At 38.9% G+C, this 25,876-nt stretch overlaps 1 protein-coding gene across 3 annotated transcripts in view; it reads right to left on the bottom strand.

The window, feature by feature from the left end:
- Positions 1–25,876, bottom strand: part of Hpse2 (heparanase 2 (inactive)) — a 610,759-nt gene that overhangs the window by 174,498 nt on the left and 410,385 nt on the right. For all 3 annotated transcript variants that reach the window (XM_036198538.1, XM_036198539.1, XM_036198542.1), the window contains one exon: positions 20,088–20,135. In XM_036198538.1, the coding sequence (XP_036054431.1) occupies positions 20,088–20,135 (48 nt within the window). The remainder of the gene's footprint in view (positions 1–20,087; positions 20,136–25,876) is intronic.

The following is a 25,876-nucleotide window of genomic DNA, read 5'->3' on the forward strand; positions in this document are numbered from 1 at the left end:
GATTGTAGGGTTCATTGAGATCAATTAAGGCATGGCACCACTAGAAATTAGAAGGTGCCATTGGTGAAGGTGCAGCCTTAGTAGCAATGGAAAACCCAGGATTGAAGGGTATGGTGATATTGTATTAGTGCTGAAGTGTGATTTTATTTGTATGTTAATAAATAAAGTTGCCTGGGGATCAGAGCTAAGAGCAAGCCATTAAGCAGAGGTCTGGTAGTGGTAGCACACACCCTTAATCCAATCACATGACAGGCAAAGTCTCTGTGTGTTCAAGGACACAGCCAGCATGGTGACACAGGCCTTCAATCCCAGTACCAACCATAGAGACCTGGAGGTTTGTATAGACAGGCAGTGACGAGGAAGTCATATGGTTGGGTTTAGAACCAATGAGAAGGCAGAACAGAAAGGCAATAAAAAGACAGCACACAAGAAGGACTCTCAGGGGAAGGACAGCAGCAAGTGGTAAGATAAGGTAGTCTTAGCTCTTGGCTACTGCTCTGATCTCTGGGCTTTTAACTCTTTATTTGGCTCAGTTTCTTATTTAATAAGACCATTTAGAATTTCATCTATAGAAGGAGTCAGGAAGGTCTGGCACCATCATGTGACAGAGTGAGATAGAGTCCCCGAATGGAGGCTGAAATGCCATTGGTGAAGGTGCAGCCCATGATGACTCCAGCATACTGAAGATACCAGGACCTTGGGAGGACTACCAGAGTCAGCAACAGCAGTGGAGTGGAGCTGGCTGGAACCTATGAGATAAGCTTTAAATGGCAGAGCCCAGATAAGGATATAGAGCTTTCTTCAGATTGTAATTGTGTCTCTTGGAGTAACAAAGTATTTAATTTTGTTTGTTTGTTTTTACTTACAGGAACCCACTGTTATGAGACTTTGGGTATTTCAAAGAGACTTTGAATTTTTTAAATATTTGAATGTTTTAAAGACTGTGGGACTTTTAAAGTTACACTGTGATATTAACACAACATCTTGGGGGACAAATGAGAAAGGAAAATCTATGGCTTAATAGTGATATATTGGTATGTTGACAAGAGATCAATTGTGCTGGTTATTTTTTTTTTTTTTGTCATCTTAACACAAGCATCTGGGAAGAGGGTATATCAGCTGAGAAAAAGCCTCCATCATATTGCTTGTGCACAGTATATGAGGCATTTTCTTGTTTCATAATTGATGTAGTAGAACCTAGCCACTGGAAGTGGTGCCAGTGTAGTTGGTAGCCATTCCAGCCTTGGCCTGGAAGTTCCAACCCCCAATGAAGCTTCGGTAATGGTCACGCCCACTAGGCGGGGCTGAGGGAGGAGGACGCTGAAGACCCAGGATCAGGAGGAGAGGCTTCTCTTGGTTCCAGGAGCCTGGACGCTGGAGGTAGACTGAGCAGAATTCTCCAGAGAATACCACGGGCTGTGCCATATCTTTCCCAGACCCTGCAACCTATCCCTTCATTTTTTTTTTTTTTTTTTTTTTGGTTTTTCAAGACAAGGTTTCTCTGTGTAGCTTTGTGCCTTTCCTGGAACTCACTCGGTAGACCAGGCTGGCCTTGAACTCACAGGATCCACCTGGCTCTGCCTCCCCAGTGCTGGGATTAAAGGCGTGTGCCACCACCTCCCAGCTCCCCCACAAAATAAACCTCCCTTTTAACTATGTGGAGTGGCCTTAATAATTTCACCAATATCTGGCGCTCACGTGGGGCAAATTCCAAAGGCCTGGGAGGTTCCCACCCTCAGCCTCCTCCCCGGTACCTAAACCCGCCTGCAAAGTTCCATTTAACCAGGCACTGCCTACACGGTTCCATTCCTGAAAAAGGGAGCAGCTAGTCCGGTCTCAGTTCCCTAGCTCAGCCCCTAGACCAGCGAAAACCGCTGTGAGTGAGGCATTCCCACTCCTCCCTGAGTGCCGGCTCCCCGCCATCTTGGCTCCTGCCTTCAGCTGCCGCCAGCCAAGGTCGCCAGCAGGCCCTGCTTTGGAGCTATACCATCGCCTCCTACTGGCTGAAAAGTGCTACTGCACTCCCCAAAACCACGGAAAGGTAAGCTTCTTTCAAGTAAAAGTACTTGATAATTTTACACCTTAAAACTGACTAACAATTTTTTAGTAATTCTTGTAATATGGCTGACAACATTACCTCACAAGAATTTAAAAACCTTTTTGCCTGTATGATGAATGACATTTTCCTGGAAATATACGACCTCCCTAAGGCATATCTGGCCTGTACCATTTTGGCATTCATTGTAATAATTCACACAGTGTTCAAACACTGGTTTAATAATAAGAACAAAGATGAGTCATTATTGGGACTGATACAGGCTTTAAAAGATAGCAATGAAGGCTTACAGAAAAAGATTCTCTCTCTGGAATCTGCTAACCAGGATTTATAGGCTTTAAAAGATAGCAATGAAGGCTTACAGAAAAAGATTCTTTCTCTGGAATCTGATGACCAGGACTTACATAAAAATATTCTCTCTCTGGAATCTGCTAACCAGAATTTACAAAACAAGCTTGTACCCAAAATTAATTTTATTGATAATAAATATGAATATTTAATAGATAGAACACTAACTCTCCAGAGTGAAGTTGTAGCTACTCAGATATTATATAAGGAAGAAAAATTATCATTAATTGATAAGTTAATGTCCATGGAATCATGTGTTTCAGAAGAACATAAAAACTTCCATGATTCCATGAAAAATCTGGAATCCCTTACAAGAGAGGAGGTTTACTCCCTGGAACAGACCCTAGGTGCTCGTTTAAAAGCCCTGGAGGAAACTCTCCATAAACATGACAAGGGACCTAATAAGCAGAAGGGCAAGACCATACAGGTTGTAACATCTCCAAATGGCTCTCATACAATGGCTTATCCTGTTATCATCCATGAGAAGCCAGCAGATGACACACCCTGAGCCATATATGACATATACATTACAACCAATTTCAACAAGGGACTTTAAAAATATAAAGGAAGCAGTAGTTACATATGGGATACACTCCACATACATAAAACAGATGTTAAATTCGTGGTCTACCTCACATAGAATCATTCCAGGTGACTGGTATCAGTTAATTTCAGCTGTTCTAGAATATAGCCAGCAGTTACAGTGGAAAAGCTGGTTGAGAGAAGAGGCAAGAAATTTAGAACAACAAGGTAAACTCAGAGGTTTTATGATCTCCCAAGATCAAATACTTGGTGAGGGATGTTTTGCTGACAGGAATGTACAAGCCATTTATGATGAGCATACAATATCCCTATGCTGTACAGCAACTTTAAATGCTTGGGAAAAAATTCCAGAACCTGGAAAAGCAACTGAGGTATACACAAAGATATTTCAGGGACCACATGAACCCTTCACTGATTTTTTACAAAGGCTGAACACAGCTATAACAAAAGCTGTGTCAGATAAAGAATTAAGAAAAGTATTAACTGAGTCCTTGGCATTCGACAATGCTAATGAAGAATGCAAAAGAATACTTACACCATTAAAGATCAGATCAGCTCCTTTGGAAGAATGGATTTAGTATACTAATGGTGTTGAGTCTCTTTAACTACATTAACTACAGTAATGAGGCTTGAGTAGGAGATACAAATCCCAGAGGTGAAAGAAGGCCCCGTGGTACCAAATGTTTTAAATGTGGTACACCAGGTCATATAAGTAAAAACTGTACATGGGGTAATCCTAGAAGTAATATTCCTTCTAGGAATAGTCTAAACAGGAGACCCCAACCACCTCCTGGATTATGTAGAAGATGTGACAAAGGCCGATATTGGACCAGTGAGTGCAGATCAAAAATAGATATATGAGGCAACCTTTTACTGGTGGGAAACGCCTCAGGGGGCCTCTTGCAGGCCCCCAAATCAAATGTGGAAAGAACATTCCCAGCCACTGTGGAAGACATTCCTCTCCAGGACAACTGAATAAACCAATGCCTAATGTAAAAACCAATACTGCAATGGATGATAAAACAGCTCTGATAGATGAATCACAGTTTACAAAAAACACAATAAAACAAATATTTTGGCAGACTTCCATAAATGAACAAAGACCAAAGCTTAGAATTCGAATTAATGGCTTGGTTCTGGAGGGCCTGGTAGACACAGGTGCGGATGTGACTATAATTGCACCAAAATTGGTATCCAAATTGGCCTCTTCAAGATGTAGATGTCCAACTTTTAGGAATTGGCACCCTATCTCAGATAAAACAGAATTTGAGATGGGTTGAATGCATAGGGCCAGAAGGACAGAGAGGAAGGCTGAAGCCATATGTAGCAAATGTAGCAGTAAATCTATGGGGCCTAGATCTGTTACAACAGTGGAATACCCACATTAAAATTCCTACACTCTCAGAAAAGGAATACAGGCCAATGCATGTTTCTAGGAACAATATCATAACATGCTATAAAAAACAATCACCAACCATTCAGGCTGTACACAAACAGAACACAACTGCTGTTGAACTCTCAGAAGTACCAACTGCCTTACCTTTAAAATGGCTAACTAATAAACCTGTCTGGGTTGGACAGTGGCCTTTGACAAAAGAGAAGCTACAAGCTTTAGAACAGCTGGTTCAAGAGCAGTTAAATGCTCAACACACTGAAGAATCTACCAGCCCTTGGAATTCTCCTGTATTTGTTATTAAAAAAAAGTCTGGTAACTGGAGAATGCTGACATATCTGAGAGCTATTAATAAAGTAATTCAGCCAATGGGCTCCCTACAGACTGTCCTTGCCCTCTCTGCTACCCAAAGAATGGCCTATAATAGTTATTGACTTAAAAGACTGTTTCTTTACCATACCCTTACAAGAAAATGATAGAGAAAAAAATTGCCTTCATAGTTCTTAATTATAACAATTCTCAGTCAGTCAAGAGATATCAATGGAAGGTCCTCCCACAGGGAGTGTTAAACAGCTCTACCTTATGCCAATACTTTGTGCAAAAACCATTGGAGATAATTCGTGTAAAGTTTCTATAATCCATAATTTATCACTATATTGATGATATCCTATTAGCTGATTCAAAGTTAGACACATTAGAATGCATGTTTGAAGAAGTAAAAAAAAGTTTTGTCTCGCTGGGGACTGCAAATTGCTCCTGAAAAAATACAAAGAGGAGATTCTATTAATTACTTAGGATATAAGATAGAGCTACAAAAAATTAGACCCCAAAAGGTACAACTGAGGAGAGATTGATTGAAGACTCTTAATTATTTTCAAAAGTTGTTAGGAAGCATTTCCAACTTATTGGGTATCATGAGAATACCCAAAGATGGACTACAAAATTTAGCTAATACTCTAGAAGGGGACAAAGAATTAAATAGTCCAAGAGAATTATCAGCCGAAGCTGAGAAGGAATTGGCTCTAGTAGAAAAGACAATATGAGAAGCACATGTAGATCGTGTGGATCCAGAACTTAAATGCATTCTTGTCATATTCCCTTCCAGACATTCCCCCACAGGTATTTTGATGCAGAGGGAAGATATTATATTGGAATGGATATTTCTACCATGTAAACCAAATAAGACATTAAAGACTTATATAGAAACGATCTCTGATTTGATTCAAAAAGGTAAATTAAGACTTAACCAGTTGACAAGAATGGACCCAGCAGAAATTGTAGTACCTTTAACTAATGAGTAAATTTCATCACTATGGAAAGATAATGAATACTGGCAGAGAGCCTGCAGTAAGTTTTTGAGAGAAATTAACAACCATTATCCCAAAAGCAAGAGGATAGAATTCATAAAGAAGACTGAATGGCTCCTTCCTCACATTGTATGACACAAGCCAATTTCTGGAGTCTTCACATTCTATATTGATGCAAATAAATCAGGGAAAGCAGGATACAAATCAGGAGACTTAAGTAAAGTGGTACAAAGTCCATACAGCTCTGTACAAAAGGCAGAACTGTATGCCATTCTTATGGTGCTGATGGACTTCAAAGAACCCCTCAATATAGTCACTGACTCTCAATATGCAGAGAGAGTTGTTTTACATATTGAAACTGCTGAATTTATTCCTGATAATATAGAATTAACTTCATTATTCATACAATTGCAGGAAATCATCAGAAAAAGGGAACATCCTTTATGTATAACATATATCAGATCTCATACAGGTCTGCCACAACCTCTAGCACAAGGTAATGATGAGATTGACCAGTTACTAATAGGTAATATGCTAGAAGCCTCAGAATTTTATAATAAACACCATGTAAATAGCAAAGGTTTGAAGAAGGATTTCTCCATTACTTGGTAACAAGCTAAGGATATTGTGAAAAAAATGTCCTACTTGTCCTTCTATAACCAAACTCCATTACCTGCAGGGAGCAATCCAAAAGGTATACAAAGAAATGAAATTTGGTATATGGATGTGTTTCATTTTGCAGAATTTGGAAGATTAAAGTATGTACACCATACCATTGACACCTATTCAGGATTTCAGTGGGCAACTCCTATGTGTTCTGAAAAGGCTGATTCTGTGATTACACACCTATTAGAAGTTATGGCCATTATGGAATACCTGTACAAATGAAGACAGACAATGCCCCAGCATATGTCTCCAATAAAATGAGACAGTTCTTTGCTTATTATAATATAAATCATGTTACAGGAATACCACACAATCCCACAGGCCACGCAGTCATAGAAAGATCCAATCGAACTTTAAAGGATATGCTAAATAAATAGCAACAGGTAACAATGACTCCTAGAAATAGATTGCATAGTGCTTTATTAACCTTGAATTTTCTCAATGCTGATGAGAAAGGAACAGCAGCTGCGGAGGAGAGACATTGGATGACAGACAAAACTCCTGAGCTAAACCAACTGGTTTATTTCAAAGATGTGTTGACCTCAGAATGGAAACCTGGATATGTCCTACGCTGGGGAAGGGGTTTTGCTTTTGTTTCCACAGGAGAAGAAAAGCTATGGATACCAACAAAATTAATAAAAATTCAATTCAAACAGGAGAAACCCCTTGATGAGGAGAAGTAAAAGATCATCTACCAATGTGACATCTCTTCAAGTTGTAAGAAAAATTTAACAATCAAAGGTTGGGGTAGGGTTCTGTTTTGTCTTTCCAGGATAATGGAAATACCCATCTTCCAGAAATCATAAGGCCTTGGATATCTGGATGTTTACAGCAGAAAGAAAGAATCTATTGGTACCAATCTACACAGGGTAAAATATCGCTGTCTAACATCTATATCTCTATCAATCTAGAATAGTTGTGGTTCCAATTCAATTATAAACCAAGCTGGCTTTGGGGATGGAATTGGCTCACTCCCTCTCTAAACCCAAGCATATTGATAAAAGAAAAGGTTGAGAGATTCTTCAGTCCCATATCAGAAGAGCCCTCTGATGTGAGACAGAAGGAAACCAATTATAAGGGACCATTGTCTTCAAGATTCTAATTTTCTCCATGCTTACTCTTGATTTCTTGGAATCCTTTCTTACATGTCATGTCATCTTTAAATCCAAACTTTCCATTCTGATAAAAAAAACCAAGTTTTTCCAATAGCAATCTCTGAAGTCTCCAGAAGGAAGATGGGGCCCCAACAACAACTCTACCCATCCAGAATGATGCCATGGTAATCATCATCATACTACACTTCTTGCCAGAATTTCAGACAATCTTACCCATTACTCTGAGAGTTGCTGCAGAATCTACAGTTAGTCTAACTGAGATGTAACTATCTGAGCTTTCTCACAATACCCAACAGAGGTACCATCACCCCCTAAACAGCAGGAAGCATTTCTAAGAAAACAATGCCCCTTATCCCTAAGGTTTCATATTTCTCAGGGTTATGGATGATGTTTCTAGGGTTGGGGGTGGAAGAAACTGTTAAACTCAGTACTCTCCTTAAGGAAAGAAAATAGGTCTCAAAAAAAGGGGGGGAGAAAGAAGAAATGGAATGGATAGGTATAAGATATTATGGTAGACTATCATATACATTAGTAAACAAATTTAGTAAAATAGCAGCCTTAGATAATTCACACTGTAATTTGCACTGTTATGAATTCTTATATGTTGATACAAATATGAACTTTTTATATTCCTATTTACGATAATTTGTATATTGATACAAGAACAGAACTGTTTGTTATAATGTACACATATTTTTACTTATTTGAAATATTTGTATATTGATACAAATGTAAATTTTTATCTGTCATACTGTATGTATGTTCTACTTCTGTTTAAGATATTCTGTATACTGATATATATTTAGGATTATTATCATATTGCATATTGTACTATGCATTCCTTCCTCTGTTAAAGATATTTTGTGTATTGTCACAATTTTAAAGTCATTGTCATTTTACTGTATATTTGCTTAAAGATTGTTTGCTTTGTTTATATGAAGCCTTAGTCCTTAGGTTGTTTAGGTAGATAAGACTTATAGATTTATTGTCACCTATGCTTGTCATCTCTATAATCATGTTAGTTACGTTATCTAGATTTATAAATACATAGGTCGGATGGACAGGTAATCTTCAAACACTTCATGGACCTAGAGAACATGGCATTTAAATAACTTTGAATTCTGTTGACGTGAGAGACAATTGCTCCTGGCAGCACCAATTTGATCACGAGAGAATGTTGGGCTTCTAAGACATTTCCAATTGGAAGTTTGTCTTCTTGGCACAAAATGGTCTACTGGGCAAAGAACTGCCCTTGCCTCAACTGCTGACAGTACGAATGCTGTCCTTTCTGGACAAGCGGGACACAAGGAAAGTAACCACTATACTTTGCCAAGACAAGGTAAGATGGTCTTTCAGAATTCCTGCTTCTGAAAATGGTCTGGCAGATACTCTAGGCCTGTAGCCAATTTGAATGCACCAGCGATGCTGAGAAACATTAGGTGACTGTCCAGGCTGCCAGCTGTCTCTGTCTACTCTTGCAATACTCCCAAAAGTTGCTTGCGTCCTTCTCTCATTTCTCAGGTATTATTATATTCCTTCTGAGGTCTTTGATGAGGTTGAAGACTAGCAGTTATAGTTACAACTTAGTATATATAATATCTTAGATAGAATATACTAAGTATTAGACTCAGGTTCTTTAGGATAGGACACCTTTTGGAATGATCTTTGTAACATGCCACCTACCCATGCTCTAGACTTCCCTGGATTTTAGTATGTGTTTTTTGCTTGATATTGTTTGCATTTATTGTAATTCCAACTTATCTAGGTCATTATCCCTCATTACTCCTGGACAATATTTGATAACCATTTCTTTGTATATAGTCTTGTATTAGGTTAGAACCTTCTTATTTAGACAAAAGGGGAAGATGTAGTGGGTAGCCATTCCAGCCTTGGCCTGGAAGTTCCAACCCTCATTGAGGCTTCGGTAATGGTCATGCCCACAAGGCGGGGCTGAGGGAGGAAGCTGAAGACACAGGATCTAGAGGAGAGACTTCTCTTGGTTCCAGAAGCCTGGACGCTGGAGATAGACCAAGCAGAGTTCTCCAGAGAACACCACCGGACTGCACCATACCTTTCCCAGACCCTACAACCTATCCCTTCATTTGTAAGTTACCCCACAAAATAAACCTCCCTTTTAACTACATGGAGTGGCCTTAATAATTTCACCAATATGCCAGCACTGAACAAGTGGTCCTGGGTGGTATAAGAAAGCAAACTGAGAAATTCACGGGGAGCAAATCCATAAGCAGCATTCCTCTAGGGACTACTTCAGGTCCTGACTTCATGTTTCTGCTTTGCTTGAATTCCTTCCTTGGATTTCCTCAATGACTGACTATGCCTGAGAAACGTAAGTCAAATAAGCTCATTACTTCCCGAGCTGATTTTGGTCAGTGTTTATCACAACAATAGAAAGTGATTTAAAACAGAACCCTTTTATGTAAAATCCAAGTAAGAACTTGAATAAAAGCAACTGAAGATAAGGGATATTAGTCACATCCTCTATTCTTTATAAACATTTTTAATACACCATAGCTTGACCATTTTTTATGGCTCTTGACAAGGTAAATGATTCAGAAATTCTACATTTATAAAATTATACATATATACATACATATATTATCATCACCATCTAAGTTCTAGGCTTTACTTGTATCTCATTAGACATTATTTTGCTAAGGCCCATTTATTTATTTATTTATTTATTTATTTATTTATTTATTTATTTACTTACTTACTTACTTACTTACTTACTTACTTACTTACTTTTGTGAGGCTGGGGATTGACTCAGGCCTTGCACATTTAAAGCACACCATTACTGTGCCATAGCCCCTGCTCAATAAATACATTTTTTTCACTTAATTCTGTTTAAAATCTATTGTATATGGAAGAAAACAGCAACTTTTAAAAGTTATCCTTGCATGAATGTGCTATATGAATTTTTTAGAGATCCTGCAACTTAATTAATATTTAGAAATGTGACTTCTATAATGACAGTAGTTCTAAACCAAGCTTATTAATCACTTGTAATTGCAAGTACTATGTGTGATAATCGTTTTCCTTGCCCTCTCAGCTGTCAGCATCCTGGAGTAAGTAAGAGCTATGAAGACCCCTAAGACCCAGCTCAGCCCCACAGACTTTAGTTCAGGTGGTTCTTCTGCCAGGAACACAGTTCCCCAGAGTACTTTCTTTGCTAATTCCCATACTTCTTTTTCCTATCTTGGTTCACATATCAACTTCTAAAAGACCAGGCTTTCAATACTGTAGGCTTCTTCCTCCTTCTCTTCTCCTCCCTCCCTCCCTCCCTTTCCCTTCTACTCTCTGCAAGCTCTTGGTTCTTCATCTGGTATTCTCTCCTTTTAAAATCATCTGCAGATGTCTTTCTGAGTAGAGCTCTGTCCTTCTCTGCTGCCCTGAAGAATTTTCTTTCTGTTCTGGATCTTACTAAGTTGACTAATAACATACCCTTTCTATTTTCCACTACAGAAAACAGAGAATAAGCATTGCTTTGCAGAGTGATTACTAGAGGGATAGTCTCCCTGCTAACAGGAAGACTTCTAAGCTTTTACACAGGCATAGTAACCTGCCTTCACAGACTTAGACAAAATAATATTCTACTATAGTGGTGGTTTGAAAGGAAATGGCCTCCAAAAGGAATGGGACTATTAAGAGGTATGATCTTGTTGGAGTAAGTGTGTCACTGTGGAGGCAGGCTTTGAGGTATCATATATGCTCAAGTCACTTCCAGTGTGCAGTATCTAGTTCTGCTGCCTATGGATCAAGATGTGGAACTCTCTGCTCCTTCTCTAGCACTATGTCTGCCTCACGTCACCATTTCCTACCATGATGATAATGGACTAAACCTCTGAAAATGGAAGCTACCCCAATTAGATGTTTTTTCCTTTGTAAGAGTTGGTGTTGTCATGGTGTCTCTTCACAACAATAGAAACCCTAACTAAAACACAAGCTATATTTTATACTATACAGGATGCAACAGGTGTAACAGCAAATCATAAAATAAGTGATGATTCTGAAATTCTAATGTTTTCCTGTGCCTCAATAACACAAAACTACTCTAGTATCTTGTTTTACAGGAATGTTTTGGAATTACCTTGGAATTTAAACATTTAGAAAAGCACCTTAGGGATAAGTTATTCAAATGCATTGGCCAGAAAGTCTAGAAGTTAGCTAAACAGAGTATTACACATTTAGCTTTTCTGATTGCCTATGAGCTGAAAGGCCAGCAAAGAGTGCTGCGGATATCACTCTGTGTAAATAAAACACTGATTGGCCAGTAGCCAGGCAGGAAGTAGAGGCAGGACAAGCAGAGAGGAGAATGCTGGGAACAGGAAAGCTGAGTAGGGAGACGCCAGCCTGCCATCCAGGGAGTAGCATGTAAAGGCAGCAGGTAGAGCCATGGAACACATGGCAACATATAGATGAACAGAAATGGGCTGAGTATAAGAGTAAGAGCCAGACAATGGTAGACCTGAGCTAATGGCTGAGCAGTTTAAATAATATAAGCGTCTGTGTGTTTATTTTATAAGTGGGCTATGGGACTGCTGGGGCTTGGCGGGACCTGGAGAGAAAAACTCAAGCTACAAAAGAGTTCACACTAGAGGTAGTCCACAAAGAAGAAAAAAAAGTTTACATCAGTAGAAGTATATACTTTTGCATCATGCATCCATCCAGAGATGAAACTTAAATTTTCTATTTAATATCAGCATCAGCTAATCACTGATGAAGATCCTTTGCGTAAATTTCTGGAAATAAACACACATGATGATGAAATTCATAGTATTACAATATTTGACTCTTATAGTTTGTACTGGAAAAATAATTGGTATCTGTACTATTGGTCTGAGGTACCAGTGGGTAAAACTATTGATAACTCATCATGAATCAAACTGTCCTGGTGGTCACTGTTTTATATCTGGCCATTACCAAAAATGCCAGTTTCACTTGAGAATGTTTCTGATTAACTAAAAACTAAAAATTAAATTAAATCCCTTAAGCATCCATTTAAAAAGTGTTTCATATAGCTAAATTAGAAGTATCATATCTCCCTTCATAGTGAAGCTTGGTTCTTTTATGGCTTAATTGCAAATGGTTTGGCCAGTTTTAATGGAGCAAATTCTTATCTGAATGAGCAACTTATAAAATTATGACTTTTTACACTCGGCATTTTAAACATGTTTTTATCAAAAATGACCAAAATAAGCTTGTCTCATCAGAAAAAATAACATAACTTATTGATGAATACTGGAGCTAAACAAAAATTAAAACTGTAGCTGATTCTGTTTGCCATTATGAACTTGTTACCCTCCCCACATTTCAGACTTATGATAGGTCACTTGGGTAGCAGTGAATTTGAGTTTTTGGATATTTTATAATGAAACATGCCAACATTTGGAAGATCTATATAACTTATATAATTTCAAATGATGAATTCAATATGTTATATTACCCATTACTCTTTTCAAAGTTCAAGACCTGTGTAATTTAGTGGAGCAGAGTATGCGAAGTTCACATGCAAGGTTTTATGTCCCACATTGTAGATAACTTTGAAGAAGCTGTCACTTAGTGTACTGTTTAAACAGCTGAGAACATCTAAACTGTCTGGAAAATGACATTCTAATATTTCTCCCTCTTCCCACCACCTCTCTCTATGAAGTCAGATTTTCTTTGTACCCTTAAACCAAAACAATGAGTGTTTTAATTAAATGAAATATTAAGTGATACATTAATATAATCTAAGGCCATTTTCTCACTAATATTCCTGGTTTTGAAAAATAAATTTCTATAAAAATATATTTATGTTCAAATGTAATAAGTTTATTTTTAAATAAGTAATTTTAAATTTGTTATAGCTCTAGCATAGCAAATAGGTATACATCTGATTTTTATACAAAAAATTGTGGAAGATTCAATGGTTTTCAAGAATGAATGAATGGTGTCCTGAAATGAAAGAGCTGATGAAGCAACTGCCTTATTTAAAGAAAGAAAGGAAGAAAGAAAGAAAGAAAAGAAAGAGAAAAAGAAGGGAAGGAAAGAAGGAAGGAAGGAAGGAAGGAAGGAAGGAAGGAAGGAAAGAAGGAAGGAAATGAAAGGAAGGAAGAAAGACAGAGTGGCAGGTGGTGGTGGCACACACCTTTAATTCCAGCACTCAGAAGACAGAGGCAGGCAGATCTCTGCAAGTTCAAGGCCAGCCTAGTATACAGAGTGAGTTCCAGGACAGCCAAGGCTATAGAGAGAAACCCTGTCTCAAAAAATCAAAAAAAAGAAAAAAATAGTGCAGAACGACAGGCTGAGTGGTAGTCTGGCTGTCAAGCACAGGGGAGGTGGAGAGCAGTCACACCTGGGATCAGAGGCTTCCAAACAAGGCAAACACCCATTTCCACATGCGAGAATGCTAGCAGATTTCAACTTGAAAGTTAGGTGAGTAAAGAATTCTCTGGAACAACAAACAAAAGACCAATAGGCATGAATGGTTAGTTTGATGTTCTGGCCAGACCTTTCTGTACAGACTTTCACTGGTTGAGAATCAATGCCCATCACAAAAACAATCCAATAAGCTCTTATGAACATAAACAGAAATTCAAAGTAATCAGGCATTTGGGAGAGGGGGCTTGAGTTTTAAAGTCAGAAACTCAGACCAATGAATGAGGAAACAGAAGGCAATAGAGGAAGCCACACTAATGAAGGGAGCATAGGAACAAGGGGGAAAGAAAGAAGCACCAAGTAGAGAAAACGGAATGGAAGAAAAAAAGCCAGACACCAGGAGCCAGTACAGCCAGACATAAGGAATGATGGAGCAGTGAGCGACAAAAACGAGGCTGTGGAAGTAGCAGAAATACAGATTTCAACAGAATCTAAAACTGATATCCTTGAAGAGGAAACAGGAGACAATACATCCAGAAACAAGGGAAGGAGTTATGATGAGGATGTTCTGAGTAATAGAAGAGCTTTTGGAATGAGCATTATAGGGGTATAAGTAACAATAGGAAATTTAGATGATGAAGAGGATCTATAAGCAAACAAAAGAATAAAATAGAGAAAACATAGAAAGATCAGAGTATATAACTTGAGGACTTTATACCTGACTGGTAAACAGGCCCCAGAGGACTATATCCAAAAGGGAGGATCTTTATCAAAGAAAAATGGGTCTAAGGAAGTCTTCTTAGGGGGTGTGGATTTCAGACTAGAGTGCCTACTACATGCCAACTGGACAGGATAAAAGGAGTGTCACATAGAGAACCCCTGGGAACAGGGAGATGCGAAACTTATCAAGAATAAAAGAGCCAGCTAAAGGAAAGGATTGGAAACTTTTAATATAATGGATGTTTCAATAAGGAAAGTCAGAGTGAAAGGAGCATGAGTGTAATTCTAAGGGACAGCCATCTGCTCCTAAAACGTAAACCAACCCCAAGACAAGGCTCAATGTGTTTAGCTCTCACTTATCTTTCCCTAGTAAGTTTCTGGGAGAAATGCTATACTAGGTTGAGGAAATAAACATCAAAGAAGAACATGGATCTAATAAGTAAAAAAAAAAAATCAAAAGAACCCTGAGGATGATGGTGAAGAGCAATCCCAGGGCAGCGGCCATTCGGGAAGCACCAAGATGGAACAGCGGAGATGGCGCCACAAGCACATCTCTGAGATGAAACTGATAGCTACCTAAAGGTCCGCATTTACAAAAAGTCACCCTGTTGTAGAGTTTTAGGATGAACTTGTGGTAGATTAAAAGAAAGTTGAGCATATTAAAAAAAAAGTCTTTATCGACACAGAGGGCAACAAAAACTTGTGATAAAAACCAATCTTGGGTCACCATATATCTGAGCTATGAATTGAATTTACATAGTCTGTGGCTAGAGAAAAGGTTCAGTGATCAAGACCATTTTCTATGAAAACATAAGACCTGCGTTTAGATCACAGCACCCACATAACAATTCAGGTTGGGCCTATCCTGTGACTATAACTCCAGAAATGTAGGGTACAGAGACAGGCAGATCCATGCAGCATGCTGGTTGCTAGCCTATCCCATAGAAGGTGTGAGTTCCAGGGAGAGAGAGAGAGAGAGAGAGAGAGAGAGAGAGAGAGAGATCGATTCTACCTCAAAGGAATAAGGCAGGGTGTAACAGAGGAAATCTGACACCCTTCTCTAGACTCCATGCATGTACAACTGTACAATATGTAAGCTCAGATCACATTCTCTCTCTCTCTCTCTCTCTCTCTCTCTCTCTCTCTTCTCTCATGTGAACTGAATTAATTAACATTACATAAGCAACAATGTGAACAATTAATTTTGATCTAACCACTGAAAAAATAAGATATTGGAAAAGGGATAAAAATTACAATGTTTAGTCATGTGAGGCCAGAGGCATATGAGAACTCAATTCTTGTCTCCATAGTAACCATTCATAGAATCAGAGGAAGATCAAGAGTTGATTCAGACCGTTATTAAGAAACATGGAAATTAAGTATCTGGGCAGGCAAGCTATGCAAACTGCATATTTTTTTAACAAAAAAGAAAAGGGGAAGTGCTGTGGATATCACTCTGTATAAATAAAGTGCTGATTGGCTAGTAGCCAGGCAGGAAGGATCGGGTAGGCGGGACAAAAAAGAGGAGAAGGCTGGGAACAGGAAGGCTGGGAGGACACACTGCCAGCCTCTGCCATGAGAAGCAACATGTAGTTACAAAATAATTGTAACTACACCATCCGAGTACTTTGCATAACTGAAATGCTATGAATAGTCTTTGTTGTTATTTTGCTTTAGGCTCGTGGTTTGGGGATCTACATGAAGCTTGTTTTATTTGTTACACTTCTGTTACTTGGTTTAGCTTCTTTAGAGGATAAGAAAAATCACCGATTGACAGTTTCTTCTTCTTACTATAAGCAGGGAAGGCCTAGACTTCTGCAAAGGTCCCTCTCTTGCTGAATATTGTTTTGAGATCAAATATTTTCATAATAATCTATAATTATTATATTTTACTTTGTGGTTTTATTTTTGAGCTATAGATTATTTTAAACATGTTAATTTTCAAAGTTAACATTTTGTAGATATTGTATTACTGATATTTATGTCATCAAAAATATGCTCCGTAGGATTGCAAACTGGTGTACCCACTATGGAGATCAGTATGATGAATTCTCAAAAAGCTAAAAATAAGTCTACCATATGAAAAAGCTATACCACTCCTTGATATATGCCCAAAGGACTATATCCTAGTCCACATATACTTGTTTGGCTATGTCATTGTTGCTCTACTCAGAAAAATTAAGAAATGGAAACAACTTAAATATCGTTCAACCAATGAATAGATAATGACAATGTGGTATATATGTATATGTATATATATGGAATATATACACTATGGTGTAATAATTGTTGGTATATATATATATATATATATATATATATATATATATATATAATGGAATACTATTCAGCTGTAAACAAAAATGAAATAATGAACTTGGCAGGTAAATGGATTGAACTAGAAAAGATCACATTGTGTGAAGTGACTAAGACCCAGAAAGACATGTCACATGTTCTCCCTCATTGGCAGCTCCTAACTCCAAATATTCAGATATGAATACTTTAATAGTAACTATAGAAACCAGGAAAGTTAGTGGGTGCATTGCCAGAGAGGGGAGTAACAGGATACATGTGGTTTGATCCGTGAAACAGAAATGGATGGCTCTGTAGGGAGTGGAAGGGAGGTAAATACAGAAGGAAGATGGAGGAAGGTAAAAAGGAATACATGGTACAAGTGACCTTTTACGGGGAATGGAAAAGAGAGGCTTCTTAGGGTAAAGAGGTAAATACAGTAAGGGGGTAAAGCAGCAACAGTGATGTCTGAACAGCCAGAAGAAATCCTAAGTTTAGTTTCAGAGAAGCTTCTAAACTGACTTCCACAGTGACTCTCACCAAGGTCACCTAGGCGTTCCTGGCCAGGGCTACTTGGTATTGCCTCAGTGACAGGCATTCTGACAAGGGCGAGTGGAAACCTCCACAAACTTCTGATTCGCATGTCCCTGGTGGCCAGGGAGGTAGGACTCTTTCATGTATCTGTTGGTTATTTGCACTTGGCCTTTTGAGAAGCACTATTTCTCCTACTTACCCATGTATTGATAGAGTTATTTGGCTACCTTTTTGGATGTTTAAATTTTTTAGTTTACATTCTAGATATTAATATATATATGTAGCAAAGATATCTTCCCATTCTGACCACTATGTCTTCATTTTGTTAACTGTTTCCTTTGCTGTGGAGAAGGTTTTAAATGTCATGCAAGCCCATTTGTCAGGTCTTGTAAATTGTTTCCTGGACAACTGGAGTGCTATTCAGAAAATCCTTGCCTATGATCATGTTTTAAGTGTTTTCGCCTTCCAGTTTCAGTGTTTCTCTCAAGCTCATGGATTGACAAAATAATATGAAAATTGCAATACTATCAAAAGTGGCCTACAAATTGAGTGCGGTCACATCAAAATTCCCACAAAATACCCTCGTGAGTAGAAAGCAGTCCTGGAAGCACTGAGACCTCACACAGACAAAACAACCCTGATTAGAAACAGCAACGCTTGAGTACCACAACTGATCTCAGATAGTACAGCGAGGCAGAGGAATGGAAAGAGCCCAGTCCTGCGGGTTACACAGGCCCTAAAGCAGGCCCAGAGACTAGTGGAAGAGTACAGACTCTAGAGGCAAACTCACACATAGCTACAGCTATCTTACTTTTGGCAAGTGTGTCAAAAACATACCATTGGAGAGAGGATATCCATATACAGATAAAACAATCAAACTAGACACAGTGTCTCTTACCTTGTAAAAATCAACTCAAAATGGTTCAAAGACCTTAACATGTGTCTCCTGTAGGCAAAATATTTGGGTTTTCTATGTCATTCAGTCTGAATATCCTTGTATTAATTATACAGTTTAGCCCAATTGTACCAAATATAATTATTGATTTAGTTACGGTTAGACAGGGAGACAACAAAAGGAACAGCATGCACAAAACTACTGAGGTCCACAGATCCAGTAACCTTCAGGGACATGAGGGGCTCTGGCCTGTTGGGACAGCATAAATGAGGCCAAATGACACTAGATGAAATCAGGTGGTAGTGTATTAATTCCATAGCTGAGATAAGACACTAAGACCAAGACAGCTTAGAGGAGGAAAGGGTTTATTCTGGATCACAGTTCCGGAGGAAGAGTCCATTATGGTGGGGAAGATTGACATCAGTCAGGGAAAGCATGGCAGCAAGCAGGAAGATGGATGATCTCATCTCCTATGCATACAGGAGGAGAAGGGAGGAGGGAGACTGGGAAAGAAGGAGAGGTAAAGGTGGAGACAGGGTTGGGGGTTGGGAGGTAGATAGAACAGGAAGTGGGGAAAAGCTATAATCCCTCAAAGCCTGTCCCCAGTGACACACTTCCTCCAGCAAGGCTCCACCTCCTAAAGGTTCCATGACCTCCTCATACAGGGCCTCTAACTGGGAACCAATGTTTAAAGGTATGAATATGGGGGGCATTTCTCACTCAAACCACAATAGACAGTAAACCCAAAGGCCTGGGAAGAGAAGTTTGGCTTTTGGTTTTGGAGTAAAGAGATGACAAGTGCATATTCTATGCCTCACAAAAATAGGATGAAGGATAAGAACTACTGAAACAAACAAACAAACAAAAAACTCTGAAACTTCCTGTTTAGATAAACTAAGTACACACATAGGCTAAAATAGTTCCCATAATGATTTGAGTTATTGACTACCAACAACCCAAAAGTCCTTTCTGGATATTTTAATAAACATTGTATCCACTTCTTTTTCCTTCCATGCTTTCATTGTACCCATACTGGACACACATCAAACAGGGCCAGACAAGTGGGAGTGATAACTAAGAAGGATGCTCACAGTCTGAGCTAGCAGGGTGTGGAGTGGGAGGCTTCTCAACTGCATCACATCAAGAAATGACTGAGATGCTCTGGGGAGAGAAAAGATTCCAACCCAACACCTTGACACAGACACCAGAAGGGGACTCACAGAAAACTTAAATGTACAGAGTAGAGACCTACCCTTCCAAGGCAAGTGACACTTGCCATAAGAGGATGCCAATGTGAGCTTCTTACTGGACTGTGGTGAGGTTTATCCCTTTTCCGGGAGCTGCATCATTTTCTTAATATTCTTTTTTCTCTGTTAACATGCCTTAGATTATCAAATTTCTTGGCACTAATTAACACCACACTAGTAATATAATAAAGTATTCTATTTTCACATGACATTTTGAATAATTGAAACTGCTTCCTCTCTTAAACAGGGAAATTTACTTCCAAAGGGAAAGCCTACAGGGAAATGGTGCCTCGCTTAATCTCCATTACCCTTCATTCCTGACAGATTAATTTAAGAGCATATATTAAGAGATGAAATTTCCAACTTGTTTCAGTATTTTTTTGGGGGGCAGTTATGATTTTGAAATAACAAAATAAAGTCATTGCACTATCAGACAACATGTATTATAATAACAGCTTTAGAGGTGATTTTAATTTTTTGTTGAAAGATAAAGGGTAGTTTATTAAATGTCAGCTGTGAACTTGGTGACAACTAATTATCTTCCATTTCACAGCAGCCAATAATAAGTGAGATAAAAATGATGAATACCTACTGTTGCCAGGTAACTGCGTCTACTGTGCTCCCCGCCACCTTCATGAATCTGTAAGGAATAGAGAAAAAAAAAAGATGGTGTGACTTAAAATAGACCATCCCTCCAAAGCTAAAATAAGGCAGATAAAGAAATACATTGGGCCAATCCATACTTGGAGATGTTTTCTCAGAGAACCCGTAGCCCCCGCCATGGAAATCAAAATCCCAGTATAGCATCTCAGCTACATCTGTCTTCCCAAGCCCGACAGTTCTCACATCGATTTTGTATAATCAAAACTTATCTGTGCTATTCCTATTCTCTAAAGACTCTGATCTCTGCTGGGAAACAATGATATTTCCCAAGGATGGCACCATGATAGATGCTTTTGAAAAATTGCAGGCCTCTCTCCTCAGATGGGAAAACCCAATTTATTTATACATCTGTAAGGCACTATCAAATATGCTCCAATGCAAAGCTGCCACATCTGTGTGAAACATGGTGGGATAGGATCATGAGCACTACAGAGAGTACGTTATCTACTTCTGGAGCAGCTAATAGAAAACTAGATATCCTCTATCAAGTATGCCCAGCTCAAAAGCAGAGGGGAGGCCTGGTTCTGGGAAGTTAAGTGCATAGCAGACTCTTGTGAGCAATTGCTTACAGTCCTTTGAGATGTCCTGGAGGTCCAGAAGAACTAAAGTCAGGAGGATTCATTTGTGAGTCACAGATGTCATGGGCCATATGCTTGAAGTAACTGTCTGCCTCTACTCACTTGTTTGAGGACATGTATTACCATGGCTACTACTTTTCTTTGAGAGAGTTATCACTCAGAAACTGGAAATCAAAGGAAACATCCCAGTTCTTTCAAATGTCCCTTTCAGCCTCAAGACTCCAAAGGGAAGTTTCTCTTTGAAGGAAACCTTTAATTCTGCTTTATAATCCAAGAACTCTTAAACCAGAAGAGGAGATGGGCCCCTTCCTGTCAGGCCCTAGCTGTATCCTGCCTAGAAGAATCTCTCGGGACAGATGGATGGGCAAAGGATGTAATGAGCAACCCAGGTCTGTTTTCTGTGATGGTGGGAAAGGACTTGGTGCACTTGCAGAACAAATGGGACAAAGCTGGAAATCAGGACTTTATTCAGTCACAACGTGAGGTGTGTAAAGGAAGAAGAAGGAAGAACGTGAAAACTGAGAAGAGGACTAGAGAGGGGCTCAGACCGGGCAGGGAGGACAGCGGAGGAGCAGCAGCCACGACAGTGGTCTTGGATTGGAGTTGGTCTTTTTTTTTTTCTCTCCCATTTGTCTCACAGTAGTGCCACACTGAAATCCAGGACCAAGAATGTGGAAGATCTAACACAGTGTGTGATCCAGAATGGAATTAGTTTGATGGCTTGAGTCAAAATGTCAATGTGGGTTGGTACATATTTTGCATTTTCTGAGTATCTGGTTAGTACCCACCGCGCGCGCGCGTGTGTGTGTGTGTGTGTGTGTGTGTGTGTGTGTGTGTGTGTGTGTGTTTTGTGTAATTTCTTACAGTTCTTAACATTGATTTGCTTGGTGGTGAGAATGTTAGATGTTATCCATCACTTTATATACACCATATACAGCCTCTTCTTCATTGGCTAGAAAAGCAGACTTTCCAGATCATCCACACAGCTGATCTAACTGGGTCTTACACTTTCTCGCATTTCACAGTGGGAAATCTCCTTTGAGCCTGGCAGAGTATTCTCCTCCTCCCTACTGCCCTGCCTGTGTTTAGGAGTCCCCTTTTGGAATTAAAGGCCAGACTGTTTATGTACGTGGTCCTTTCCAGCCTGGTCTGTGCTATCCTGAGTCAACAAGCACACAGTCAGCACCTGCAGATGCAGAGAAAGAGAAGGAACAGCTACAGGGCTGAAGGAAGGGAATGGGAATCCCAAATCCTCGTTTTGCTGCATGGACTCCAAGCAATGGAGACCTGATGATGCTTGAGGAGTTCCTTGGCCTAGACATAAAGAGAGGGAGATGAAGCTCTTCACCTTTTCTTCAGGACATTGTTTCATTCTTTTTTTTTTTTGAGCTGAGGATCAAACCCAGGGCCTTGTGCTTGCTAGGCAAGTGCTCTACCACTGATCTAAATCCCCAACCCTTTTCTTCAGGACATTGTAAAAGTAAGAACCCAGGTCCTCTGGAACGTCAGTCAGTGCTCTGAACTGCTAAGCCATCTCTCTTCCCCTTAGACAGTCTTACATATAAGCATCATTTTATTTTTTCTTTTTGGTTTTTTTTTTAGCACAGGATTTCTCCATGTCACCCTGGCTATCCTGGAACTTGCTTTGTAGACCAGGCTGCCCTTGGGCTCATAGATATCTGCCTCCCTCTGCCTCCAGAGTTCTAGGATTAAAGGCATGTGCCACCACTGCCCAACTTCATTCATTTTTAAAAAAGAAACAAAGAATCAAACATACATTTGCACGGGATTTAATCCTCCAAAATAGTTTCTATCATCTCTGAAACAGAAACAGTTTATGAAAAGCTGTCTTCAAAATCATATACAAATAACCACAATGAAACTGACACATGTTCTTCTAAGCCATTTTCAGCTTCTTATATTTGTAGGTTACACACTCTCCAAAAGAAAGCAGTTATGGAGATGTTTCTGTTTAAGTACAGAAGGCCACATCTTACAAGGGTGTGTGAGAGCCGGGCGGTGGTGGCACATGCCTTTAATCCCAGCACTGGGAGGCAGAGGCAGGCGGATCTTTGTGAGTTCGAGGCCAGCCTGGGCTATAGTGTGAGTTCCAGGAAAGGCGCAAAGCTACACAGAGAAACCCTGTCTTGAAAAACAACAACAACAACAACAACAACCAAATAAGAGTGTGTGAGTTGTTCAAGCTCACACAGCCGGTATGGAATAAGACCAGATTCAGATTCCAAATCCAACCCAATTTCCGGCACCTTGTGATGCCTCTAAGCTATATTCACTAGAGCTGAGTAGCATAGAAGAACTCTAAAGTGCAAAAGAAAAAGTTGAAGTTTTATGTTGAAAGAATACAACCATATTTACTAGAAAAAGAATCATGGCCTGAACACCATCTTGCCCTTTTTTATTTTCCCCCTAAAATTAAGCTCTTCAGGCTTTATTTGCAAGAAAATGTGCTGAATGTACACATCAGAAGGTGACCAAGTGAGTGCCCAGTCACAGCACAAGCACAATGGAACCCAGAAGTCAGAAATGTACACAGTTAATTACCAAAGTTACTAACTACTTAGAGGGTCATAATTGAGAGAGCAGTTAGCTCTACTATCTACAGTGTTAAAGGGATGTGGATAGAGACCAGATTCGTATCATGTATAACACTGAATAGTGCATTGAAGGAGGGGATAGCTTATGCTATGAGGAGCATCCTAGCTGATGGTGAGCATGAGCAAAGACAAGCTATGTTCTCAGGGTCTAGGGTGGCTGGGTGCCGGAAAGCAGGTGAGGGAGCAGCAAGAGTTCAAGCTGGCAGGGTGATATTCGTCCAAATCCCATTTATACAAATCTGTGTGATCAGCTGCTAACAGGACTATGAAATATGTCAAGTGTGTCCTTCATGAGTGTGTCCTTCATGTATGGTTGTTCAGTTTATCCTATGTTTAGACTAAAAGAAACGTCAGGGTCAGATTTGGCTTTCAGGAGGATTATTCCAGCTGTCGTAAATGTGAAAGTTACTGATGTGAGGACATTTGTAAGAGTCTTGCAGAGGGATGAGAAGCTTTGGACTGTGAGAATGAAGCATGGGTTAGTATGGTAGAGCAAGAGAGGCTGTGGAAGTTTTAACTATAGCACTATTGAGGTGCTTCTCACAGGACCTTCTAGTCCCATTGAGTACACACTGGTGGACTAGAAAAGAAATAGCCACTGAGCATAGTAGCTCTGTAGCACAGAAAAAAGGATAAAAACCACTGATATCCTGCTTGTCCAATTAGTCAACTAAAAGATAACTAGTTTTTCATGATGAAAACTGGAAACCAACTTTTCAGGATTGTTTCATCTTAGAGACCTGCATTCATTTGCTAATTTGTTCTGCTGTTTATGTAGTAAGCTCTTAAATAAACTGTTCTTAAACTAACATAAGGAAGAATGGAAAAAGTTGGAGACATTTAAAATAATGTTAATGATTTCTCTATATAAACATAAAGTATGAGATATGATAAGCACATAAATAGATTATTTAGGGAATTTACAGAGAAATACCTTAAAATCAAATACAGAAAAAAAAAAAAAAACACCTACGATGATCCTGGAGAGGAAACGATTTGCTTCTTATACTAGCTTATGTGTTTAGTGAAATTGAATACAAAAGTTCCAGTAGATATTTTTGAAACTTTACAAAATCATTCCAATTTTTGCCTGAAAGAAGCCAAGAAATTTAGATAAACTGAAATAATAAAGAGGTGTCTCTTGGTTCTATCATGGATTAATTTATAACCCAAACACTGCAATGATTAAAAGATTCCTAGTTTGGGAATTAGTAAAAGGAAATCTTATAGAATAGAATAAAAATTTTAAAGTATAAAATGTATTAAATGAATAAGAATTTACTATATGAAAAGCATTTAGAATAGTACCACATGATTTATTTTATTTTTCTTGAAATAGAAATTAAAGTCAGACTCTTACCTAATATACTATTCTGCAGAAGATATAAAAATGCTTAAATATACTCTAGCTTCATTATAGTCTTTACAGTGTTTTAATCCCCAAACATTTGCTATTTCCAACTATTTATTACCATTTGACTCTAGTAGTATATTGAGGCAACAGAAAAGTTATAGCTAATTTTGAAGAAATACTATTAGTGAACATGTGTTCATTGGAAAATTATTATAAACTACATTTTTATTTTATTCTTCTTAGCAAATTGATTAGACAAAGCATAAGAATGTATATCTATACTTATTCTGAGGATAAAAAACTATAATCAAATTTATGAATAATGTTAAATAATTTTTTTTAAATCATATGGACAAAACAGCCTTGATTTGAGAAGGGTTATCACAGGTTCGGATACTTTGTTTTCAGAAGTCTTTGAATAACATTGTTTAAAAATCCACCAGATAAAGAAATGTTAAGGGCAGAAGTAATACACAGGGAAATGGATCATATCCTATTCAGACAGACACACTAGTCAATGAATTTGAGGTTTGCTCCCCATCTTCATGCTCTTTTCTTAAAATCAGGGCTTTCCACATCTATCTGGCTCTTTGTTATACCCCCACTCTGCTCTGTGTCTATGATGTCATAGACCGGGAAGACACTGTCTTTCAGGTGGTGAGTCCTAGAAGACCATCATCTTCTGCTCACGGCAGATACTTTTACCCCTTCCTTCTGCCCCTTGGAAACAGATCCAAAGCACACAAGGAGCCATTGCAACAGAGCTGTACCGTGTTCCGCAGTAGTGAAGTGAGAGTGGGATTAACGCACACAGAAGAGCACTGTGCAGATTCCATTATTAGTGGAAGATTTCCAACAGAAGTCAAGGGTGACTATACCTGGTCACGAGGATGGGAGTCTGGACTACATCCCTAGAGGAGAAGTACTTGCTTTCATCTGACCTCCAGTTATAAAAGGGTAGCAGGGAAAGGAAACAGGTCTTGGATGAGAGAAAATTGGCCAGTGCCAAGTAGACATTCCTGTATTTGGGTGTCTTTCCCATGGAAGCCAATCTGCCACTATAGAGAAAAATACCCTTTCATTGTGAGAGCCCTTTCTTCCTCCAGGAGACTGAATCTAGGAGACTTTCTTTCCTTTTATCCACCTGCATGTACACTGTATCTGAAATACT

This window comes from Onychomys torridus, chromosome 1 (genome assembly GCF_903995425.1).
Source record: "Onychomys torridus chromosome 1, mOncTor1.1, whole genome shotgun sequence".
NCBI lineage: Eukaryota > Metazoa > Chordata > Mammalia > Rodentia > Cricetidae > Onychomys > Onychomys torridus.